Raw genomic sequence first — 21848 nt, forward strand, 5'->3', positions numbered from 1 at the left:
GAGAAGCAGGTGACCAGACTAATGGGCTCTGTGTGTGTGTGTGTGTGTGTGTGTGTGTGTGTGTGTGTGTGTGTGTGTGTGTGTGTGTGTGTGTGTGAGTGTGAGAGACAGGGTAAAGGATGTGTTTTGGACGAAACAGCTGACTAAAGCAAACATGCAGCTGCGTTAATGCGACTCTTCATCCATCCTGAGAGACGTAAAATATTCTCTGAAAAGCAAAACTGAGTCTCACTCAAAAAACAAACTAACAGAATAACTAGGAAATGTCGTCTTGACCAGAAAAACCAAAAAGCCCTGAACGCACCACAAACACCTGAGTGAAAAAAATAAATAAGAAAAAAAAAACTGATTTTAAACCTTTCAGCTTTGTGACTTTTCTTATTTTTCACTTTGTCTTCATAAATCAAATTTGGATAAAATATATTTTAGATTAATAAGTGAATTTACATCACTCAGAGTTACCGAAACCCTGAATACACCCAAACAACCATCATGAAAAAAAGACAAAAACAAACTAATGTGAGTTTGACTTATTTATATATTGTTTGATTCCAAAGAATTAGCTCTAACATTTTATCTGCACATTCAAATTGAAGGAGATTGAAAAATCAGATGTTTTATATTGTGTGTTAATTATCTGCAGCTGCTTCTTTGCGTCTTGTCTTGGATCAATTTCAAATATTCCTCTGAGAGTAATCAGATTACATTAGAGTTTGATGATTTCAGACGAACGATCAGTCTTCATGTGACGTTCCGTGTGAGCGTAATGTTACAGCGTGTTACTGGAATATAAATGTTAATGGTTTTCCTGCTGACGGAGCAGCTGGAGCCGTCGCCCAGTCGCTTACTTTAGTTTTATTAATATTAATGTGTGAGTCTTGTTAATATTGTCGAGCTGAAGGTGAAGCAGAACAAACAGCTGCAGGTTGGAGTTTGACGTCCGTGAAACTGCGTCGGCTTTTACACTCTGATGCATTTTCACACGTTGAACACCTCACAGAACGTATTAATTAAAACACACACACAGGTGTGTGTGTGTGTGTGTGTGTGTGTGTGTGTGTGTGTGTGTGTGTGTGTGTGCAGGAGCCCCTCAGTCTAAAGACTAATTTGTTGGTAATTGCAGCATGACAGGAGCAGCCATTCCAGCACCGAGCCACTGTTTCCTCCAGCCAGTTGCCCTAATTAGGAATGACACACACTATTAAGGTGCACAAATGGAAATCAGTCAACGGGCGTTTCCTCTCCGACGGCACATGAAAAAAAAAAACTCCCACAATGCATCTCTGACGGAGGCTCCAGGCTCTAGTCAGCAGCAGAAACAACAGTTTGTTCTACAGCAAAATAAATTGATCAAAAATATGAAGAGTCACCGAATCATTGTTCATGTCATCAGATTTCTTTTAGTTTCTATTTTTGATGTGTGAAAAAAAACCAAACTGAAATTTATGTTTGGACAAAAGCTTCAACTGTAAATAAAGATGGACGACATGACAGCTGCCGAAAGTGAACAAAGTCCTCTCCATCGCCCCCTGGTGTCTGGCTGCAGTATAGATCATAAATCCATGTTAGCAGATGGGACATGAACCAAACTAAAAAAAGTAGACGTTAAATAAATGTTTGTAAAGATGTTTCTGTCGTTTCAGCTCGTTCTCTCTGATGTTTGTTCAAGTGTTTCTCATCAGTTTGGTTTAATTAGTTATTGATGATATAAAAACAGGCGGAGTCATAATGATTGACAGCTGACACTGGCTCCTGATTGGTCGAGCAGAGGCTCCACTCCACGATCACAATTATATAGAATCAGACTCCAAATGACGTCATCACCACAAGATGGCAGCGTTCGTTGAGTGTGTAGATGTGTGTATGATGCTGTGTTAAGATTGTGTGTGTGTGTATTGCGTCCTGTCAGAGTGTGTTTGCTCTGAGTTTGTGTCGCACTGAATGAGATTTAAACATCCACAGTTTATTTGATTAACGTCCTGGCAGCCAGCCCGTGTGTGTGTGTTTTATATGGCTCATTAGTCCAGTGTATGTGTGTGTGTGAGAGTGTGTGTGTCTCTGTGTGTGTGTGTGTGTGAGAGTGTGTGTGTGTGTGTGTGTGTCGTTGAACTCGCAGCTTCGACTGCGACGAGCAGCTCAGCTGTCACAGATTCTGTCGGACACTCTGAAGTGATCAGTTCGATCAATCATCAGTAAAATACGTTTTTCCTTCTGTCCTCTCTTTCGTCTTCGTCTTCTACGCTCTGCACGCTCCTCTTCTTCATCCTGAGACATTTGCGTTGTTCAGTTTCACGTCCGTCACGAGTTAGAAAACTCATCAACACGTCCACTCGCTCACTGGGAAGGTTCCAGATGTTTTCCTGCTGTTTTCTCTCGTGGACTCACTCTGACATTTTACAGATGTTTTACTAGAGGCTGCAGGAGAAGATCCAGAGACAGACCGTGTTGTCGATGGTTCGATCCCAGGTTTCCGAATCTGCATGCCGAAGTGTCCTAGGGCAAGATACTGTACCTCAAATTGCCCCTCGTAGAAGTCCTGCCCATAGATGAATGTGTATGATTCCCCCCCATAAAAAACTTTACTGTTAAGTGGTCATCAAGACTAGAAAAGATAATTCACCATTCAGAGTGAGACAGGAACAGATTATAAAACATTGATTATGAACTGGTTATAAATAAAGTTTGATCAAAGTACTGGACAAACACCAGGTGATCAGCTGATCCTCCTTTAATTAATTAAAGATGAACCTTGAACCTTTATTGCAGTATTTATCCAGTGGAATATTCTGTGTGGACATGAACTGTGCCACGGCTGTGCTGTGTTGTTTTGCTCAGTAATTGTTTGCAGAGAGAAACACACGACTCCCGCTGACCTTTAATTTCAGCTTTTGCGATGGAAACGTGTGGCCGCGGCCCTCGTTTGCCTCGCCGTGCTCTCTGTGTGTGTGTTTTATTTTCAACCTCTCTGGCTGTTGGCGTGTGATTTACACTCCGGGCATGTTTGAGCGAGCCGTGTGCCATCGATACTGTTTTTATTACACCTTGTGCCAAGTGCTAACAGCCGGATACGAGCTACGACGACGAGTGGATGCAGCCGCAATTAGCATAATTGAAATAATAATAATGCTAACGAGCTTTCTGAGTGGAGGCAGAGCAGAGAGTGGAGTAGAGGATGAGTGGCGGCGGCGTTGGCTTCATCACAGTAGCGATCGGCTGCAGAGCATTGTGTGTAATTGGGATAATGGGCTGGTTTAATGGTGGAAGTGATGCTTTTGGTGGCGTTCAGGGTGGAACAGGTGCCAAATTCACTGTTTACCAGTTAGTTTAATTTTTTTGGGCAAATTCAAAAATTACATTTGTGTCAGTTCTTTGTCTTCAACATGTTTTTTAAGTTTTGTAAGTAGAGTTTGAGATAACATTGATATTCAAGATCTACGTTCATCAGCTTTTCAATAATTCAGCCATTTGAACTCAGGTTTATTTTACTTCATTGACAAATCTCCAGACTGTTAATCCTTTAAAATCTATTTTAATAAACAGGCACAAAGGACCTGTTTATATCTATAGTTGTTCTTTATATTTTCAATCTTTAGTTTTAATCAAGTTAACGTTTCATTTAGTTGCCTGTTGGTGGCGTCATATCCTCTTGGTGCATGTGTCAGTGTTTTTATCCAGTTTGAAGTCACATTTTTATGATGCACTTTTTAGATCCTGGTGGTTTTTATCTCTGTATTTGAAGCAGATGTAGGATTTTAGTCGTCAAACTTCTGGATGTGAAGTTTTCAGAGAAACGAGCTGAGCCTCCATCAACCTGTTGATTCTCAGTGTTCATCCACCTCAGTTTTCAGAACCTGAACTGAAGTCCTGACATGTTCCTGACACGCTCCTGACATGCTCCTCACATGCTCCTCACATGTTCCTCACATGCTCCTGACATGTTTCTCACATGTTCTGGAGGTTCTGTATGTGAGGACAAATGTCTGAGTCATTGTCTCTGGACATTTTCTGGATCTTTTCCTGCAGCTTCTAGTAAAATGTCGGAGTGAGTCCATGAGAGAAAACAGCAGGAAAGCTGGGTATTTTCTGAGTCTCTTCCTCTGGATGTAAATCAGATTTGTCAACGTGGATTAAAAACATATTGTAGTATTTTTCTCTGGTCGTGAACGTGTGATTTCTCTTCGATTTAGATTAGTTTCAACACCGCTGTTTTCTAACACTCAGCGGCGTTTGTTCCCACCGAGCCTCTAACCCGACCGACACACCTGAGCTGTCCTCCCCCTCCTCTTCCTGGAGCTTCTCTGCAGACTCTCCACTCCGCCGCAGACCACTCCGGCGAGTCAGAAGAATCGCTTTCAACAAACTGGCCTACAAATGAGGCATTAAGCATTGGTAATGGGGGTGCAGAAAGGTCACGGCAGTATTAATCTGCCGTCTGGGGAAAACACCCCAGAGCCTGAAAACACAACGGCCGAGTCAGAGCAGGCGAGTTTCCAAAAACAAACCCTGAGCATGAATAAACATTTGTCTATGCCCCGGCGATCATATTGATCATAAAGCGTTTTAGGAAACAAAACGAGATTGATGTAAAAATATTCGGCTGCTGTTTTTGAGCGTTTCCCCCTCGGACTCTTTGAGGTTCTCTAGGCTGAGAGCGGAGGTCGCTTCCTGTAGGAACATCGATTTTATTTCTGGATCAACATGGATTTTTAACCACTTTTTAGTCAAATCAGCCTCAAACATTGTCTCAGTGATGTTTGTCTATTCTCATTTCATATAGTTATTAAATATTCTGCCAAAGCTCAGTCTGAGTCGATAACGTGGCTTTAAATCAAAGGACCTCTGACTGTGACATCATCAACATCATGGATTTTTTTCTGTCTCTGTTTTAAATTTAATTGGAACAAATATCCATTTAATTTCATTAACAGTTGCTTCTTTGCATAAAAGTCAAATTTGTATTAACTGTCTTTGTTTTCCGTCACATTTCCACAGTAAATGATCTGAATGATGACACTGTTGATTTATAATTTATGTATACAATAAACAATGGGCCTAACGTGGAGCCTTGGGGAACCCCTCAAGTATCTCGCTGTCATTTTGAAGGAAGCTTTCCTCTTTCTACCTTTCAGCCGATGCTGCAGTAATTTAGTTGGTGAAGTTTTGAGTCTGTTGAAGTCTCCTGTTTGTCTCATCTCTTGTTGTTTTTCAGCTTCATTATAAAACTCTCAGTTGGCCTTTAGTCCTGTTTGTTGTTTTCATTTCTGTCGAGTGAAACTCAACAGCAGCAGTTTGGGTTTTGCTGCCAGATCTCACATGATAATTGATTAGTGTTGATGTAAAAAAGTTAGTGCTGTTGATAAGGAAAATGAGAGAACCCACCGGCTGCACTAATAATGAGGCTTTACAATCACCACATGTGGACAGAAATTAATGAGGTCTCCAAAGAAGCTTCATTCCTCATCGAATTTACATGATAAAGAGTCAAACTTGACCCAGATCAGATTTTTATTTGAATAAAAACACGGCCTGATATCAACTCTATTTACCGTATTGGCTGGAATAAAGAAAACGACCTAGATTACAGAGTGACTGACCCCTGATTTTCCAACAGCTGCTGCTGAACAAAAAAAAACTTCCATCCTAGTCCTGTTGGAAAAGTTCAAAATGTCGTGAACACATGAAACATGATCCACAAATTTCCTAATGTGATTTCCAGAAAATGAAAAACTCTCCTATTTGAGTGTTAATGACATAAACAGTGACAGTTGTTAAATCCATGTAGAAAAACGACTCCAGGAGTTTTATCAAGGAGAAGAGAACCAGGGGGGGGGTTCTCCTGGTGCATAGATTAATAAACTGCTGGTGATGTTAGTTAAGTGCATTAAGTGTTTGCACAGAGCTGTAGATGCAGTGAAACAGTCAAGAGCCAGCGTTGATGCACCGACCTCAAACAATCTTAATCCCCCTGAATCAACCAAAGGTCCGGGAATGAATCTTCTTTTTGATGCATCGTGATGCGGACGTGAACACAGACGGGACATAATTGATCCATGTTTTCCGCTATGTTCATCTTTTAGCGATGTCCCACCGCTGCGTAATTACACTCACAGCTACCTCAGGACAGACGCACATTTAACGTCAGGTCTTCTTTGACCGTGTCAGAGTTTCCTGTCTGCAGGTCTTAAATTAACGAGAGTCGTAGATATAAAATGTGAAACCCATCAACAAACAGAACCAGGAACCACATTCAACAACCGACTTCAGGTCTTTGCAGTTACACTCGTCTACAGTGTGAAGTTTTTGTTTGTTTGTTGTTGTAATGCTTGTTTCGACCACCAGGGGCTGAATCATCAGAACCACTGTTCTTATCTAAATAGAACGAAACGTGTTTTCTTCCCGATGGTTTATACATTTCTCTGTGAACTGTAGACACCAGATGAATTTAATGTGTGTGTTAGTTAAGAGCCGTCCCCGTCATGTTCTTTCAGACGCGTCAGGACAACTGGAGTTTGTTTTAGTTTTTGACTGAACTAACTTTTTTTTCAGTTTTTATTTAATTTAAAAAATGTGTTTTTTGTGTTTCAGTGGAGTGGGTTTAGCTCGAGCTCACTTTGAGAAGCAGCCACCGTCCAACCTGAGGAAGTCCAACTTCTTCCACTTTGTGCTGGCGCTGTACGACCGACAGGGTCAGCCGGTCGAGATCGAGAGGACGTCCTATGTAGACTTTGTGGAGAAAGACAAGGTGAGGTCTTATTTCTTCAACTTTGTTCTTTCCTGATGAGATGTTCTCCGTCAAAAACCCAACAGAGTCAGAACAAACTACTGTGTTTGTTGTTCTGACTCTATCACACACACACACACACACACACACACACACACACACACACACACACACACACCGTCCTGCAGCCTGTGAATCAACCCTGTTCTACTTCAGGTGACTTCTGTTCTGGACTACATCAGTTTTCACACAACCTGCAGTTTGAATGCTCTGACTCTGTCTGTGCCTGAGACAATTTTAGGATGTCGAAGAACAAGACGAGAGTGGTCCTGCTCATGACCTGAGCAGCGTCCTGTGTCTGCTGCTCTTCCTGTGTGAAGACATTTGGTCTCTTGGTTGTAGCTGTAAATTAGAAATACAGTTTCTACTGCAGGAGTGTCACCGCTCTACGTTCATGTGCAACATGAACATCTCTGAACTTTATGAATAAACCTCGTACATGAACCACATCATTTAGTAGGAACCAATGATCTCGGAGCTGAGACGGGAGGGAACGTGTTGAGGGACGGACTGACATACTGTTGGTTTTAAAGTCTCATATTTCAGTTGAACCATTAAAGAGTTTTTCTTGGATTGATAATAATAATAATATAATAATAAAAATATCCCGACAGGTTTGAGGATGTTTGTTCTGTGATCAGCTGCCAGCTGGCACTCAACACCCCCCCACACACACACACACACACACTCCACCCACTCACTCACCTCTGCTTTGACCTCTAGTCTCTCGCCCTGATACCCCCCCCCCCCCCCCCCCCCCCCCCCCCCCCCCCCCCCCCCTCATCACACACACACACACTCTCTGGGAGTGAGCCAACACTTCTAGGCTCAGTTGGCACCGGGCGAGGGACCAACAGAGGCTGAAAGGAGAAAGAAAGAGAGAGAGGTCGGGAGGAATTAAATAAAAAGGAGTACATACTGAAAAAAAGGAGAGAAAAGGAGAAGAGGAGTTGGAGGTGGGGGGGGCACAGGAGAGAGAATAAAGAGTAGATTTCCACTGTCGCACGTCGGTTGCTCTGTGATCCTGTGGTCAGAGAAAAAACACCACGGCCATCTTTTTTGAGAATAAATTTAAAAAATACAATTCTCACTTTATCATTACTGCAAATAAGACTTTCTATCTTATTCTTATTTCTTAATTTAGACTCATCTTATAATTTCATTTCATACATTTAAAGCTCTCGTCCTTTTTACGTCCTGACTCTGGAGAGTTTTCGTGTTTTCTGAGATGGAGACGACGCCGGCTGCTGAATAACTGCACATGTTTTATATGATGACGCAAACATATTGAATAACATGTGATTTGTGTGTTTGTGCTACAGGAGTACAACGGAGAGAAGACTAACAATGGAATCCACTACAGGCTACAGCTCCTCTACAGCAACGGTGAGACGACAACAAGACACTGTGACTGACTGTTACTGACTGTAACTGACTGTGACTGACTGTTACTGAGTGTGACTGACTGTAACTGACTGTTACTGACTGTGACTGACTGTTACTGACTGTAACTGACTGTGACTGACTGTTACTGACTGTAACTGACTGTTACTGACTGTGACTGACTGTTACTGACTGTAACTGACTGTGACTGACTGTGACTGACTGTTACTGACTGTAACTGACTGTGACTGACTGTGACTGACTGTTACTGACTGTAACTGACTGTGACTGACTGTGACTGACTGTTACTGACTGTAACTGACTGTGACTGACTGTAACTGACTGTTACTGACTGTTACTGACTGTTACTGACTGTAACTGACTGTTACTGACTGTGACTGACTGTTACTGACTGTAACTGACTGTAACTGACTGTTACTGACTGTGACTGACTGTTACTGACTGTGACTGACTGTTACTGACTGTAACTGACTGTGACTGACTGTGACTGACTGTGACTGACTGTTACTGACTGTGACTGACTGTTACTGACTGTAACTGACTGTGACTGACTGTTACTGACTGTGACTGACTGTAACTGACTGTAGCTGACTGTGACTGACTGTAACTGACTGTTACTGACTGTGACTGACTGTAACTGACTGTTACTGACTGTGACTGACTGTGACTGACTGTGACTGACTGTGACTGACTGTGACTGACTGTTACTGACTGTGACTGACTGTAACTGACTGTTACTGACTGTTACTGACTGTGACTGACTGTAACTGACTGTTACTGACTGTGACTGACTGTGACTGACTGTAACTGACTGTTACTGACTGTGACTGACTGTGACTGACTGTAACTGACTGTTACTGACTGTTACTGACTGTGACTGACTGTGACTGACTGTAACTGACTGTTACTGACTGTTACTGACTGTAACTGACTGTGACTGACTGTGACTGACTGTGACTGACTGTTACTGACTGTGACTGACTGTGACTGACTGTGACTGACTGTAACTGACTGTTACTGACTGTGACTGACTGTGACTGACTGTTACTGACTGTGACTGACTGTTACTGACTGTGACTGACTGTTACTGACTGTAACTGACACAGAATCATGGAGAAAACCTTCTGACCCCGTGTGTGGAAACTAAAGCATTGAATGATTTCAATGACAGTCAGAGGACGTCTCATGTCTCCTCACACTCTCGGCTCTCATCTTTTATCTCTCATTCTTTCTCGAGACTAAGATGTTAAGACGTTACTGAGGGAAGATGGATGCTGTGAAGGAAACATATCTGCATCTCTAAGATTTCACAGAAAAACTTTTGGACGACCGGCAGCGTGAAATGAACCTAAAGTTTTGAAACGAGGAACCTGCAGGTTCAGATATGCGCTGTGCTCGATTGATCGGTGAAGTCCCGTTAACGATCCTTCGTTTCCCTCAAGTGTCCGAGCAGCCCAACTTTCCTGGAACATTTAGAATTCGTAGAGAAGAAATTTTTATTAAAGGTCACCTCAGTGGACTTAGTTTAACTGAACTGTTGAAAACTGTGAGGCTGGAAAAAACAATTTCATTATCAACACACACACACACACACACACACACACACACACACACACACACAGACATCTGGAATATCTGACAACTGACCGAACCTGAACTCTGGTTTGTCCATCGGGGGAAAGCGGAGCGATCGTTGGCTGATTCCTGGGTTTGTGCTGGCACGAGTCCAGAGCTGCGGGAGGAGGACGGCTGCGCTGCTCTCAGACCCCCACAGAAACACCAGATAAAGTGGGACATAAAAGAGCGTTTTCTTCCAAAGGGGGATAAATCACTCTAATATGGGTCGGAGTCGTCGGATTAGCATCGTACGGAGGTAATTGACCTCATCTGCAGCCGGGACAGATAGCCGCCATTTAGCGTGCCGACTGCTCAGCGCTCAGCCGCGAAGCGAGGAGTGAATCATGTCAATTAGAAAGCAGAGGAAGCTGCGAGGAAACAGCCCGAAAAAACAAGAAGGAGAAAAAAATCAAACCAAACCCACGACATTGAATACAATTAGTGCTCCTCCGCCGCTAACAGGTGTTCCCTTCAATTTACTTCCTGCACCCCATGTCGCGTTCGTGCCACATTTATGCTCGGATGCATAGCTAATAAAAGACAAGCCGTCCTGATTGATATTTAATTTGTCGGAGAATGAGGATTCCTTGTTATCCTTGAGGAAAAAGGCAGTGGGGGGGCGGCGGAGCACTCGGCAGTTAAAGGCGGCGTGGCCTATAAATAATAAACAGCTCTGGAGCCGCACTAATGTTTGTTTTTGCTGAGGGGGGGACGAGTGTCGCCGGGACGAGCTACAGAAAACATAAATACACTACAGGGACATAAACAATAACACAATTCATTTACAGCAGATTATTAAGAATCAGCTCTTTTCTTCCTTTTTATTTTACAAGCTCACATCTAATTAGCATAACATGCTAATGCATGCATGTAACAGTCAGTTCTGCTCAGACTCATGTAAGAAGACAAAAAATGAGTGTGTGTGTGTGTGTGTATCCGCAGCTCATTAGTGTTTGTCTCAGCAGAGTTACATGACAGTTCTTTGTGTGGTTCTTGTTTTTTCAGGCATCAGGACAGAACAGGATCTTTACGTTCGACTCATTGACTCCATGACCAAACAGGTGAGAACGTCCACAAAAACAGAACCTGAGCTCCTGTCAACAAACATGTACATAAACAAACATGTATCACGTATGTAAACAAACATGTATCATGTATGTAAACAAACATGTATCATGTATGTAAACAAACATGTACATAAACAAACATGTATCACGTATGTAAACAAACATGTATCATGTATGTCAACAAACATGTACATAAACAAACATGCATCATGTATGTAAACAAACAGCATGATAAACAACATTATGAACAACGTGGTGAAGGTGACACCCAGCAGGGATGATTCATGAACATGTGATTTGAGGGGAGGGATGAAGCAACTTAAAGACAAGACGATCAGGATCATACTCCGACTGTGAGTAAAGATGGACGACATGAAAGTGATGCCAATTCATCTCAATCGCCCCCTGGTGGCTGGCTGCAGTATAGGTCATAAACTTGCCTCCTCCATGTGAGCAGATGGGACCAAACCGAGAAAATCAAAGGAGGCGTTAAAGGTTAAAAGGCGTTTGTCAAAGATGATTTCTGTCATTTCTGGTCTGACTGCAAATGACGTGATCACCACAAGATCCCAGCGTTGACTTCTGGGATATTTAGGCGTCATGACCGGAGAAAGTGGAGACGTGTCGTCCATCTTTGTTTACAGACTGTGTGCTGAATCATGTTTCTTCAAGAAACGATTCGTGTTTCTGTAACAGAAAATCTTTTTTCTGAAATGTAACCTCTGTCTCATGAAAATGCACAAAGCAAAAAGTAAAGCAACATTTCCTACTCACGCTGGATGTGGTCGACCAATCACAACAGAGTGAACCAGCTGACCAATCAGAGCAGACTGAGCTTTATGAGGAGAAGGTACTTAAAGAGACAGGAGCTAAAACCAAGTGCTTGAGACAGAGGCTGAAAAGAGGAGCTGCAGCGATGGACAGTCTGAGGACAGTCTGAGGACAGAGATGATTTAACCTCAAAGACCTTCTGCTGAAGAAACTCCCTGAAACATTTGTTGTAACTCTTTCCTCCTCTTCGTCCTCCTCACTTCCCTAAACTTGAGCAGCCCTGATTTGTTTCCCTGTCCAGCCGCAGAGCTCAGTCTTCAGCTGACTGCACCCCCCCCCCCACTCTTCCGGTTTTCTCTCACTCGCAGCCCCTGTGTGGGATTTGAACCTGTGAACGGCTTCCACGCCAAAAAAAAACTTCCAAATATTTCCAGATCCCAGTGTTTTCTGCTTTATTTTGGATGAGAAACACTTAAATCTAGAATGTGGCAAACACCAGCAAGAGAGACGAATCATTTTGAATTATAGTAAAGCACGTGTGGTTTGAGAATTACTTTCCCAAGTTACACATGAATAAAACACATTTTTATCAGAGGTGTGACGTTAAATGTTTAAATGAGATGGAAAAAATACTCCAAAATTTAGGCTAAAAATGAAACGCTTGTGTGTTAATTCTTTATCATTATTGTTTTATTTTAAATGTTTTAATTTTAAATTGCAGCTTTGATTATTTAAAAAGAATGAATTGAATTCAGTGAAGTTTGACTCAAGTGTGAATATTTGTAATATAAGTTTCCACAGAGTCTTAAGAAGTTAAGAAGTTAAGAATGTTATAGGTGAAAATATTAAAGAATAGGTCTTAAATATATTTAGGTTTGTGTTAATTATGTAACGTTCATTCATAACGTTCAAGTCTTAAATATAATGACCCTGTCTCTTTAAATGAGATATTTTGAAGATAAATATTTGGTGACATGTAAAGTCTGTAATGTCTCCAGGTTTATTCTCTACTCAGCTACTTCACCATGAAGTGTCAGTAATGTTCCTCCATATCATAGATCTGATGAAGATGATGATGAAGATGATAATTAGGAGGTGGGTGATGATGGTAATGAGGATGGAACAGTGAGGACAAAGTGTTGGATCTGAGAACCTTCGGAGTATTTCTTTTGAAACTGAATAATCTTCAAACCTCACCTCAGCTTTACCTCCCACTTATTTACGCCCGCACCCCCTCGCCCCACCCGTCATATCACCCCCTCCCCTGCTGGTTTGGCCCTGTCGGCATGTCACCGATCGATGTACCGAGCGGCTCCTCGACACAGCGTCAGCCGTGGAAACCGATCAATAGGCCCTAATGTGGCGCAGCGACGGCACACTGGAGACAATAATCCTGACACCTCTTCGTCCATGATACCCCCCACACACACACCCACACACACACGACTCAACCTTCACCTCCCACTACATGACACCCCATTGGTCGACAGTCAGACCTGACAGACAGGTCGGCTGGAGGCCCCATGGATCGATAAGACGCCGTCGAGGGCCTGTTAGGGGCCCTGCATCCGTGGGATTGTCAGATTGGACTGCGGAGCGACGTGGCGCCTGAGCGGCAGATTAACTTTTATACAGCGAGTTACATCACACAGAGACGCAGCAGCGGAGGTCCACGAGCGAGGAACAGACAAAAGAAACATTTGCTGTTATGATTATTATTTATATTGACAGATTTTATACACACAAACACTGAAAGTTCATCCTAACACGTATGAAGAACATGAGACATATCATACCACAACAGTACATATCAGCGACATGTGATCAAAATAACATGAAACAAACTGAGACGTCACAGATTATAAGAAGATATTCAGCTACAGTGTCTTCACGATGACTGAACACTAACTGAGGACTCACTCACAAATAACATATTTAACATCTGAGCTACAGGATGTATCTATAAGGACCTTCAAAGTTAAAAATGTCCATGTCGTTTTTAAATTCTTCTCTGAAACTAATTTCATCTGTTTTTTAAAAACTCAGCCTGGTCCTCACAAAGACAGAAATAAAACACACACTCACAGTAGAGTGTGGACTTTAACACACAAATAACCATGAAAGTGGACAAGCAGTCACACACACGGGATTGTTGCATCAGGAATGATGATGTATAAATATCGACCAGCAAATCTACACAGGCTGTGTGTGTGTGTGTGTGTGTGTGCGCGTGCGTGTGTGTGTGTGTGTGTGTGTGTGTGTGTGTGTGTGTCTGTGATGCAATCCACATCCCTCCTGGTCAAACTGGAGCATTTTAATCCACAGGAACAGAGCCAGGATCAGGATCAATAATGCAGAAGTGGTCGTTATCCTAAAAGTATTGTCCCCCAGGGGTGTGTGTGTGTGTGTGTGTGTGTGTGTGTGTGTCTGTGCGCAGGGTGGAGGTCTGTTTTGACTATAAAGGTGGATGAGGTAGTGGTAGGTCATCGTAGGAAAAGATGGGGGAGGACACACACACGCACACAGACACACATGCTCTTACTGGAGTTAATTTACAACCACGAGGGTATTACAACACACACACACACATACACACACACACACACACACACACACACACCCCTACCTCCCTTCTCTCAGCGGTCATCCGTCATCCGGACGCTGACATGACAGCTCTGTGGGGGTGAGGAGGGGGGAGGGGGTGGGGGGGTGTTAAGGGGGGCTTCATCTTGGGGCGCCGCCCGCCATCTGGCAGGGAATTCTGGGAAAGCCAGAGGAGGCTGGGACCACCAAAGGGGGATGTGGTGGTGTCAGTGTTCTGAGCTGCCATTTTTGTGTAACTGTAAGGAAGTGGTTGGAAGCCATGTTTGATTTGTGGAGGGCGGGGGGGTAAAGTAACATCTGTACTCGTCAACACGTCAGCTACTAACACATCTGTTCAAATCACATGTTCATTAATCAACTTGATCTGATTAAACACAACACAACTGGTTCAACTGCACAGTCAATGATTCCCAGGTACAGCTAATGGTTTATATGTGCAGTAAACTGGTGTAAACTGGTTTATATGTGCAGTAAACTGGTGTAAACTGGTTTATATGTGCAGTAAACTGGTGTAAACTGGTTTATATGTGCAGTAAACTGGTGTAAACTGGTTTATATGTGCAGTAAACTGGTGTAAACAGGTTTATATGTGCAGTAAACTGGTGTAAACTGGTTTATATGTGCAGTAAACAGGTTTATATGTGCAGTAAACTGGTTTATATGTGCTGTAAACTGGTTTATATGTGCAGTAAACTGGTGTAAACAGGTTTATATGTGCAGTAAACTGGTGTAAACTGGTTTATATGTGCAGTAAACTGGTGTAAACAGGTTTATATGTGCAGTAAACAGGTTTATATGTGCAGTAAACTGGTGTAAACTGGTTTATATGTGCAGTAAACTGGTTTATATGTGCAGTAAAGTGGTGTAAACTGGTTTATATGTGCAGTAAACCGGCGTAAACTGGTTTATATGTGCAGTAAACTGGTGTAAACTGGTTTATATGTGCAGTAAACTGGTTTATATGTGCAGTAAACTGGTTTATATGTGCAGTAAAGTGGTGTAAACTGGTTTATATGTGCAGTAAACAGGTGTAAACTGGTTTATATGTGCAGTAAAGTGGTGTAAACTGGTTTATATGTGCAGTAAAGTGGTGTAAACGGGTTTATATGTGCAGTAAACTGGTGTAAACTGGTTTATATGTGCAGTAAACTGGTTTATATGTGCAGTAAACTGGTTTATATGTGCAGTAAAGTGGTGTAAACTGGTTTATATGTGCAGTAAACCGGCGTAAACTGGTTTATATGTGCAGTAAACTGGTGTAAACTGGTTTATATGTGCAGTAAACTGGTTTATATGTGCAGTAAACTGGTTTATATGTGCAGTAAAGTGGTGTAAACTGGTTTATATGTGCAGTAAAGTGGTGTAAACGGGTGTAAATGTGCAGGTAACCTTGAATACTGGATATAATACTGGAAATGAGTCAGTTGTACCATTTGTTTCCTTTTCTTTAAAACCTACAAGCTTTTTTTGATATGATTATCATGTTGATGAACGTGTTGATAATTGATTTTACGGAACACAAAGTGAACCACACGTCTGTTTCTCATCAGGCGATCCTGTACGAAGGTCAGGACAAGAACCCGGAGATGTGCCGCGTCCTCCTCACCCACGAGATCATGTGCAGGTAAAACAACAGAAAGAATGAAGGTTTGACAGCAGCTGCTCCGAGATGTTCAGCTGTGGACTGTTTGACTTTTCCATTCTTAATGAGGTTAAGTGTATGAAACACAGAGAAACACGTGTGTGTGAGTGTACTTTTACAGATGTGTGAGTGAGTGAGTGAGTGAGTGTGTGTACTTGTACAGATATGAGTGTGTGTACTTGTACAGATGTGAGTGTGTGTACTTGTACAGATGTGAGTGTGTGTACTTGTACAGATGTGAGTGTGTGAGAGTGAGTGTAAGAGAAAAGAGCAGCTGTTTGTCGTTCATCGCACCAATCAACACATTTGCTGGCCGGTGTGTCTCTGCTGTCGTCTGAGAGTTAATGGTTTTACTGGTTCAGACTGAGGAGTGAAGATGAAGATGAAGATGAGGAGGAGGAGGAGGAGGAGGAGTGATAGAGGGAGGATAAAAATAGAAACACACAACTGAAGCCAGAGTCCCAGAGCGTCGTCGTATCTTTGAGCCGGTGATATACTTGTATTTGTTTTTTTAACATGTAAACGAGTTTACATGTGATTTATTTATGATGTTTAAATCTCTTCAGATGTTCATTAATAAACCTGAAACCAGGTCCACAAACCGGTTTACATGTAGACTAGTTAGTGAACTGGAATAGATGTGTGGTTAAATTATCAACCTGTGAACAATTCAAGAGGCCTGAATACACAGTAAACAAGTTGTACTTATAGTTGTACTGTAAAGTGTTTTGCATTTGAGCCAAAGTGAAAATACGTACAAACCAGAGATAGTTCATCTGGAGAGCAACTGGTTTAGGTGGATTTCAAACTGGTAATGTTTTAACTAGTTTCCATGTAAATAGATCTTAATGTGCAGTGAATTTGTTCATACGTGATTCTGAACTTAACTGGTTTACATGTGTAGTTTTTGATTCATCTGGTGGATTTAGTGGATTGTATGTGCAGTAAACCGGTTTATTTGTAAACTGGTTTACATCTGCAGTGAACTGGTTTCTCTCCGGATTAAACTAGTTGACATGTAAACTGATCTAAATGTGTAGGGAACATGTCGAGTGACTTTTCATATGAATCAGATGTGACACTTGTTATTAAGCACAGATTACAGTGAAACCAGTTTCAACAGGTGTGCCGGATGTGTTCTGTACTCTGACCTCGGTGGTTTATCTCCTCACTCAAACTTCAGTCCCCCCCCCCCCCCCCACGAGATTCCTTGGATACGAGCTTCATTTGCATAATGACGGTGCGTCTCTCAGCTTCAGTCATTATGTGATTGAGTGTGATTATTAACCAGCCTTCCCCCTGATGGATGCTGTGTTTCCATTCGCTAATGAGTGAGGGATCAGAGAGCGTCTCTACATGTCTCTATCATCTCACTCCCAGCTGACGTCTTCTTTATGGACGTCCCTGTTGGTTAGTCCACCTGGATACACTCAGCAGAGGCACCTCCGGGTGCAGCTCCTGTGTCACAGTGTTCAGGTGGAGGAACAGGCTATCGTTGTCCCACAGGACGGACGAAGCTTTAAACACTGACTGAAGTTTGTCTTTTAAATCAGTCACTGGTTACTATGGAGATTCATGTCGTCAAATATCATGAACTGTGACTGTATAAAAAGATGATCAGTGACTGCACACTCACTGATCTGATCTAAATTAAAATAATCAACACATGTTCTCAGGTCAGATTCTGTGGCTCCAGGAATGTGTGTGTGTGTGTGTGTGTGTGTCAGCGGTGACCTCTCCATTGTATCATTGCAGCACATTAACCATTCTGAAATGGGACTCAGTTGTTTCCAAAAACTACCAATCACAAACCAGTGAGCAGGCGCGGTGGCAGCAGCCAGGTTGGCACGCCGATGTGCCAGCGGGCTCTCGGAGGCTGGCCAGCTTCAGGGCGCTCTCCTCGCTGCCACCTCCCTCCCTCGCTGGCTGCCGGGCTCCCGGCGATGCTGAGAAAAGCCTGCTGCTACGCCTGCCTTAGAGGAAGGCGGCTTCCCGGGCCAGGCGGCGCTGCCTGGCAGCTGGAGCATCAGGCCTGGCTGCTGCAGGCGAGGCGTTCCAGGCCTTCGGGTAATTACAACACTTGCCCTTTGAAAGCGAGCCCTGTGCGGCCGGCCCTTCCTGATCGGTGTTATCTGGACGCTGTGATCCGAGTGGCGGCCTCTGACGTCGTGCTGCACCATCCTCAGGGAGCCTTTGAAGGACTGTCTCAGTTTCTGTGTGTGTGTGTGTGTGTGATAGCGCCAACATGCCCAGACAAACCCTCTCTTTGTGCTTAAAGTAGATTCCACTTGTCGAGACGTCTGAAGTGGCCACTGAGCGGCGAGGAGGTGCGGCCAGCAGTAATGATGCTTGTGTGGCCCGGTCGAGGCTCAACGGCCAAACTGGCTCCTGTGGCTGAATTATTTTTGGGGCCTGTCTGTGTGTGTGTGTTCGTGTGCGTGCGTGCATGTGCATGCGTGTGTCTATGCCTGTGTGCGCGTGTGTGTGTACAGCGACCTGAGGAGCCTGTGCAGCAGCGATGAGGGACGAAGGCTCTCTGCCAAAATGAGTGACAGCAGCAACTACACACACTGTTTGTTTTGGGTTTGCCAATTTTGAGCCATGCGCGCGCACACACACAGTCATACACTCACACACACACTCATACACTCACACACACTCTCACGACTTCACGCTCCCTCTCAGGTCTGTGTGTGTTGTTCTCTCAGTCATTATCCGGCCGTGGTGTTAGCCTGTTTGCGGCCCGGGGGGAAACGTCATTAAGGCGATATTGTGGACGCTCAGCCAAGGTTTGTTTTCGTCTTTGGAAAGGGGCCCCGGGTCCCTGGAGGGGCCCCGGCAGTGCTCCTGGGGTCCAGTTTGTTTATAACACTTCTTTGGCAGTTTGGAGGAGGTTGTCACCACAGCAGCACCAGTGGGTTTCCAATGCTAATTGGTCTCCTGGAACTTTCACTAATGGTTCCAAGTAGCTGGGGGAATAAATTATTGTGGCGCATTCTGCGGCAACAGTCACACAGACACATCCACACAGAGACAGGGAGACAGCGGGGACACAAACACGGCGCTTAGTTTATGATTTTTCTGTACTTACAGATCAAACGGCGTGATAAATGATTCATAACGTGGCTCATTTGGCATTCGCAGCCTCGATTTGATGCTTGTTTGTCAAATGGCAATTTGATTCAGGACAGCATGGGGCGAATGCAGGAGTGTAATTGGAAGTCACGGGTCATGTGCAGTATGATTAATTTTTAAGAATTATGTTAATAACCCACAGCACAAAGAATAAAAGACAGAAGGACAAGAATTCAGCTTGTGAGAAGATACAGACAGAAACGAGACATGATGTCAGGACCGTTGTTGTTGTCATCAGTGACATCACTTCTGTCAGATTCTCAGATCATCACACACACACACACACACACGCACACACACACACACACACACACACACACACACACACACACACACACACAAACACACTATTAAAACTCATCTGTTTCCCACCAGAGCAGAAAACTGAGTTTGACCGACTCATTGCCGTCATTAAATGTGAAGATGTGAGTGTAATATTATCTGTGTTTCATATTCTTAATCTGAGCAGATTTTAATTAATATGTTTGAGCTGCAGTTTGTTTCTTTTTTTCTTTCTGTTGAATAATTGAATCATTATTATACATTCATCACATTCGTTTTGTGTTTTCATCGTCTTCTATTTTTACGCTTCTATAATCTTTTACTATGAAATGTGTTGACTGATCAGGACAAAACACGATTCAGGAACATTTAGAACATTTTTAACAAGGTGAGATCAGACGTTAGTCGTGGTGGACGTAAGTCAGCGACTTGTTGGGGAAGTTTTTGTTTAACGGATAAAAACAAGTAAAGACTTCAAGCAGGACGAGCATCATCATCCAGGTTATAACAGCTGTTGTCAGCAAGTGAAGGTGTGTTGGTCATGTGACGACATTTCATCACCATCTCAGTCTCCTTGAAACAACGTGCTTTGTTTAAGTGTCACGACGAAATCTTTGTTTAAATTACGCTTTGCGGTCGTTTTAGGATGTCCTAAAAATTAAGCTTTAAAATGTACTCCTGACATTTTACAGTATAGTTTGACTCAAGGGCCACTTACTAACTTTTCCTGGAGCTATTAACCAGACACACATGTTGATCATGAGCCCCGCCCTCGTTTTTTAATAAAAATGTTAGCCCATGATAAACCTTATCCTCCGGTGAAGACCCTGAATGACAGACAAAGCACAAGGAAACAATAATAGGTTTGAATAAATAAAATAATTTGTGCTCATTTAGAGCCAAGATGGATCCAGATGTTTGGTAAAATCGTAGTTTGATTTATTTTCAGGATCTCAAGTAAAAGAAAAGCTGATGAGTTGAAGATGTTTGTCGTCACAGTGAGTTTAAAGAGAGAATCTGTGTGATGGATATTAATGTGTTGAACTCGTCTGCTGCTGTTCAAACACCAAACTGACCACACGCCACCAAAAGCCTCATTTGGCTCCACCCGTCCCCTGCAGAGCTGAAAGAGAAACATAACACCCCCCCTCTTCTCCGGATGCCTCCAGACTGTGGATCAGCGGCCAGTGGGATGAGACGCCGGCCGCTCTGCCCTCTGGCTACCTGGACGGCTGTTTGGCGAGCAGTCGTCCAGTTGGCTGGCTGGTTTCAGGGGCGGCAGCAGCGTTTAGAGTTATAATGTGAGGGACGGGGGCAGGGGGCGACCACAGCGGTGCCTCCAACACTGGGTGTCAGCCAACTGTTAGTGACCTTGGTTTGGACCAGACCCAGCTGGTGTGTGTGTGTCTGTGTGTGTGTGTGTGTGTGTGTGTGTGTGTGTGTGTCTTTCAAAATCAAAGTTGTCATCCTGGAGATACTGAGTGCTTTAACACTTTATTTTGAAGCTCCGTCACTTCCTGATCTTTAAAAAAATCTTTTTGGAGACAAAGTTAACAGTTTAAATTAGTTTATATTAATATTCACTCATTAATAACATTTTTCCTGTGTGGTGTAGAATTGTTTCATTAACTGTAAAGTCTGTTATGTGGAACTGTCTCTGTTTTACTCACTGATTCATTTTTTTAATGCAGGAAACATTGAGAGTTTATGAATCAGTCCGATGTTGAATTTAGAACATGACTGTCAGCCGCTCTCAGATAAACTCAGTGAGAAGACTGAGCTGAAGTTTGAAGTTGAACTGAACGTTGTTGTCGTCTCTGACTTTGGATCTTTTTGTCTTCCAGTCGCTGTTGTGACAAGAAAAGCTGCGGAAATCGCAACGAGACGCCGTCTGACCCCGTCATCATCGACAGGTAGGAGCTCAGCTGGTCTCTGTGCCTGTTCGTCCTCTCAACACAAACTCACTGCTTCACTCTGTCAGTCAGACTCATTTTGCATTTTGTCTTTGTTTCTTTACTCTTAAATCAAATCTGCAGAAGACTTGAGGTGTGAACAGTTTTCAGCCTCATTGTGTTGAGGTGATTCTTGTCTTTGAATGTTGCCTGGTTGCGGTCAGTGAACGGAGCACAGTGCAGATCAGGATCACTGGTGCTTTTGGCTCTGGAGCTTCTATTCTGCTCATTGGATGTTGTTCCATCTGCTGATTGTTTCCATTTCATCTTTGAAAGTCAGACTTTAAACATGCTGCAGATACGTAGAATAAATACTCTTCACTCAAGTCCACTTACTACATCAACGTTTCCAGAAAACAACCTGGTTTGTTTAGTTGTCACGTAGAAATCTGTGATTTAGGTAAAGTTAGGATTTCTGAAAAGTATAACTTTTGTTCCTGATGTTGTAATTAGTTGTTTGACTCAAGGGCCACTTACGAGCTCTCCCTGGAGCTGTCAACCACAAAGAAGCCGATGTAGAAATCTCGTCTTTGTTTCTCTGGATAAGTTGAGTCTGTTCCTCGTTTTACATCCAAAGATAAAATGTTGGCTCC

At 43.1% G+C, this 21848-nt stretch overlaps 1 protein-coding gene across 7 annotated transcripts in view; it reads left to right on the forward strand.

Moving 5' to 3' along the window:
• LOC109643982 (transcription factor COE3-like) overlaps nucleotides 1–21848 on the forward strand; it is a 117893-nt gene that overhangs the window by 13429 nt on the left and 82616 nt on the right. For all 7 annotated transcript variants that reach the window (XM_069531468.1, XM_069531466.1, XM_069531463.1 and 4 more), the window contains 5 exons: nucleotides 6586–6742; nucleotides 8104–8167; nucleotides 10808–10863; nucleotides 15795–15868; nucleotides 21148–21216. In XM_069531468.1, coding sequence (XP_069387569.1) covers nucleotides 6586–6742; nucleotides 8104–8167; nucleotides 10808–10863; nucleotides 15795–15868; nucleotides 21148–21216 — 420 coding nt within the window. The remainder of the gene's footprint in view (nucleotides 1–6585; nucleotides 6743–8103; nucleotides 8168–10807; nucleotides 10864–15794; nucleotides 15869–21147; nucleotides 21217–21848) is intronic.

The sequence above is a fragment of the Paralichthys olivaceus genome, chromosome 9, assembly GCF_024713975.1.
Source record: "Paralichthys olivaceus isolate ysfri-2021 chromosome 9, ASM2471397v2, whole genome shotgun sequence".
In the NCBI taxonomy this organism is placed as follows: domain Eukaryota; kingdom Metazoa; phylum Chordata; class Actinopteri; order Pleuronectiformes; family Paralichthyidae; genus Paralichthys; species Paralichthys olivaceus.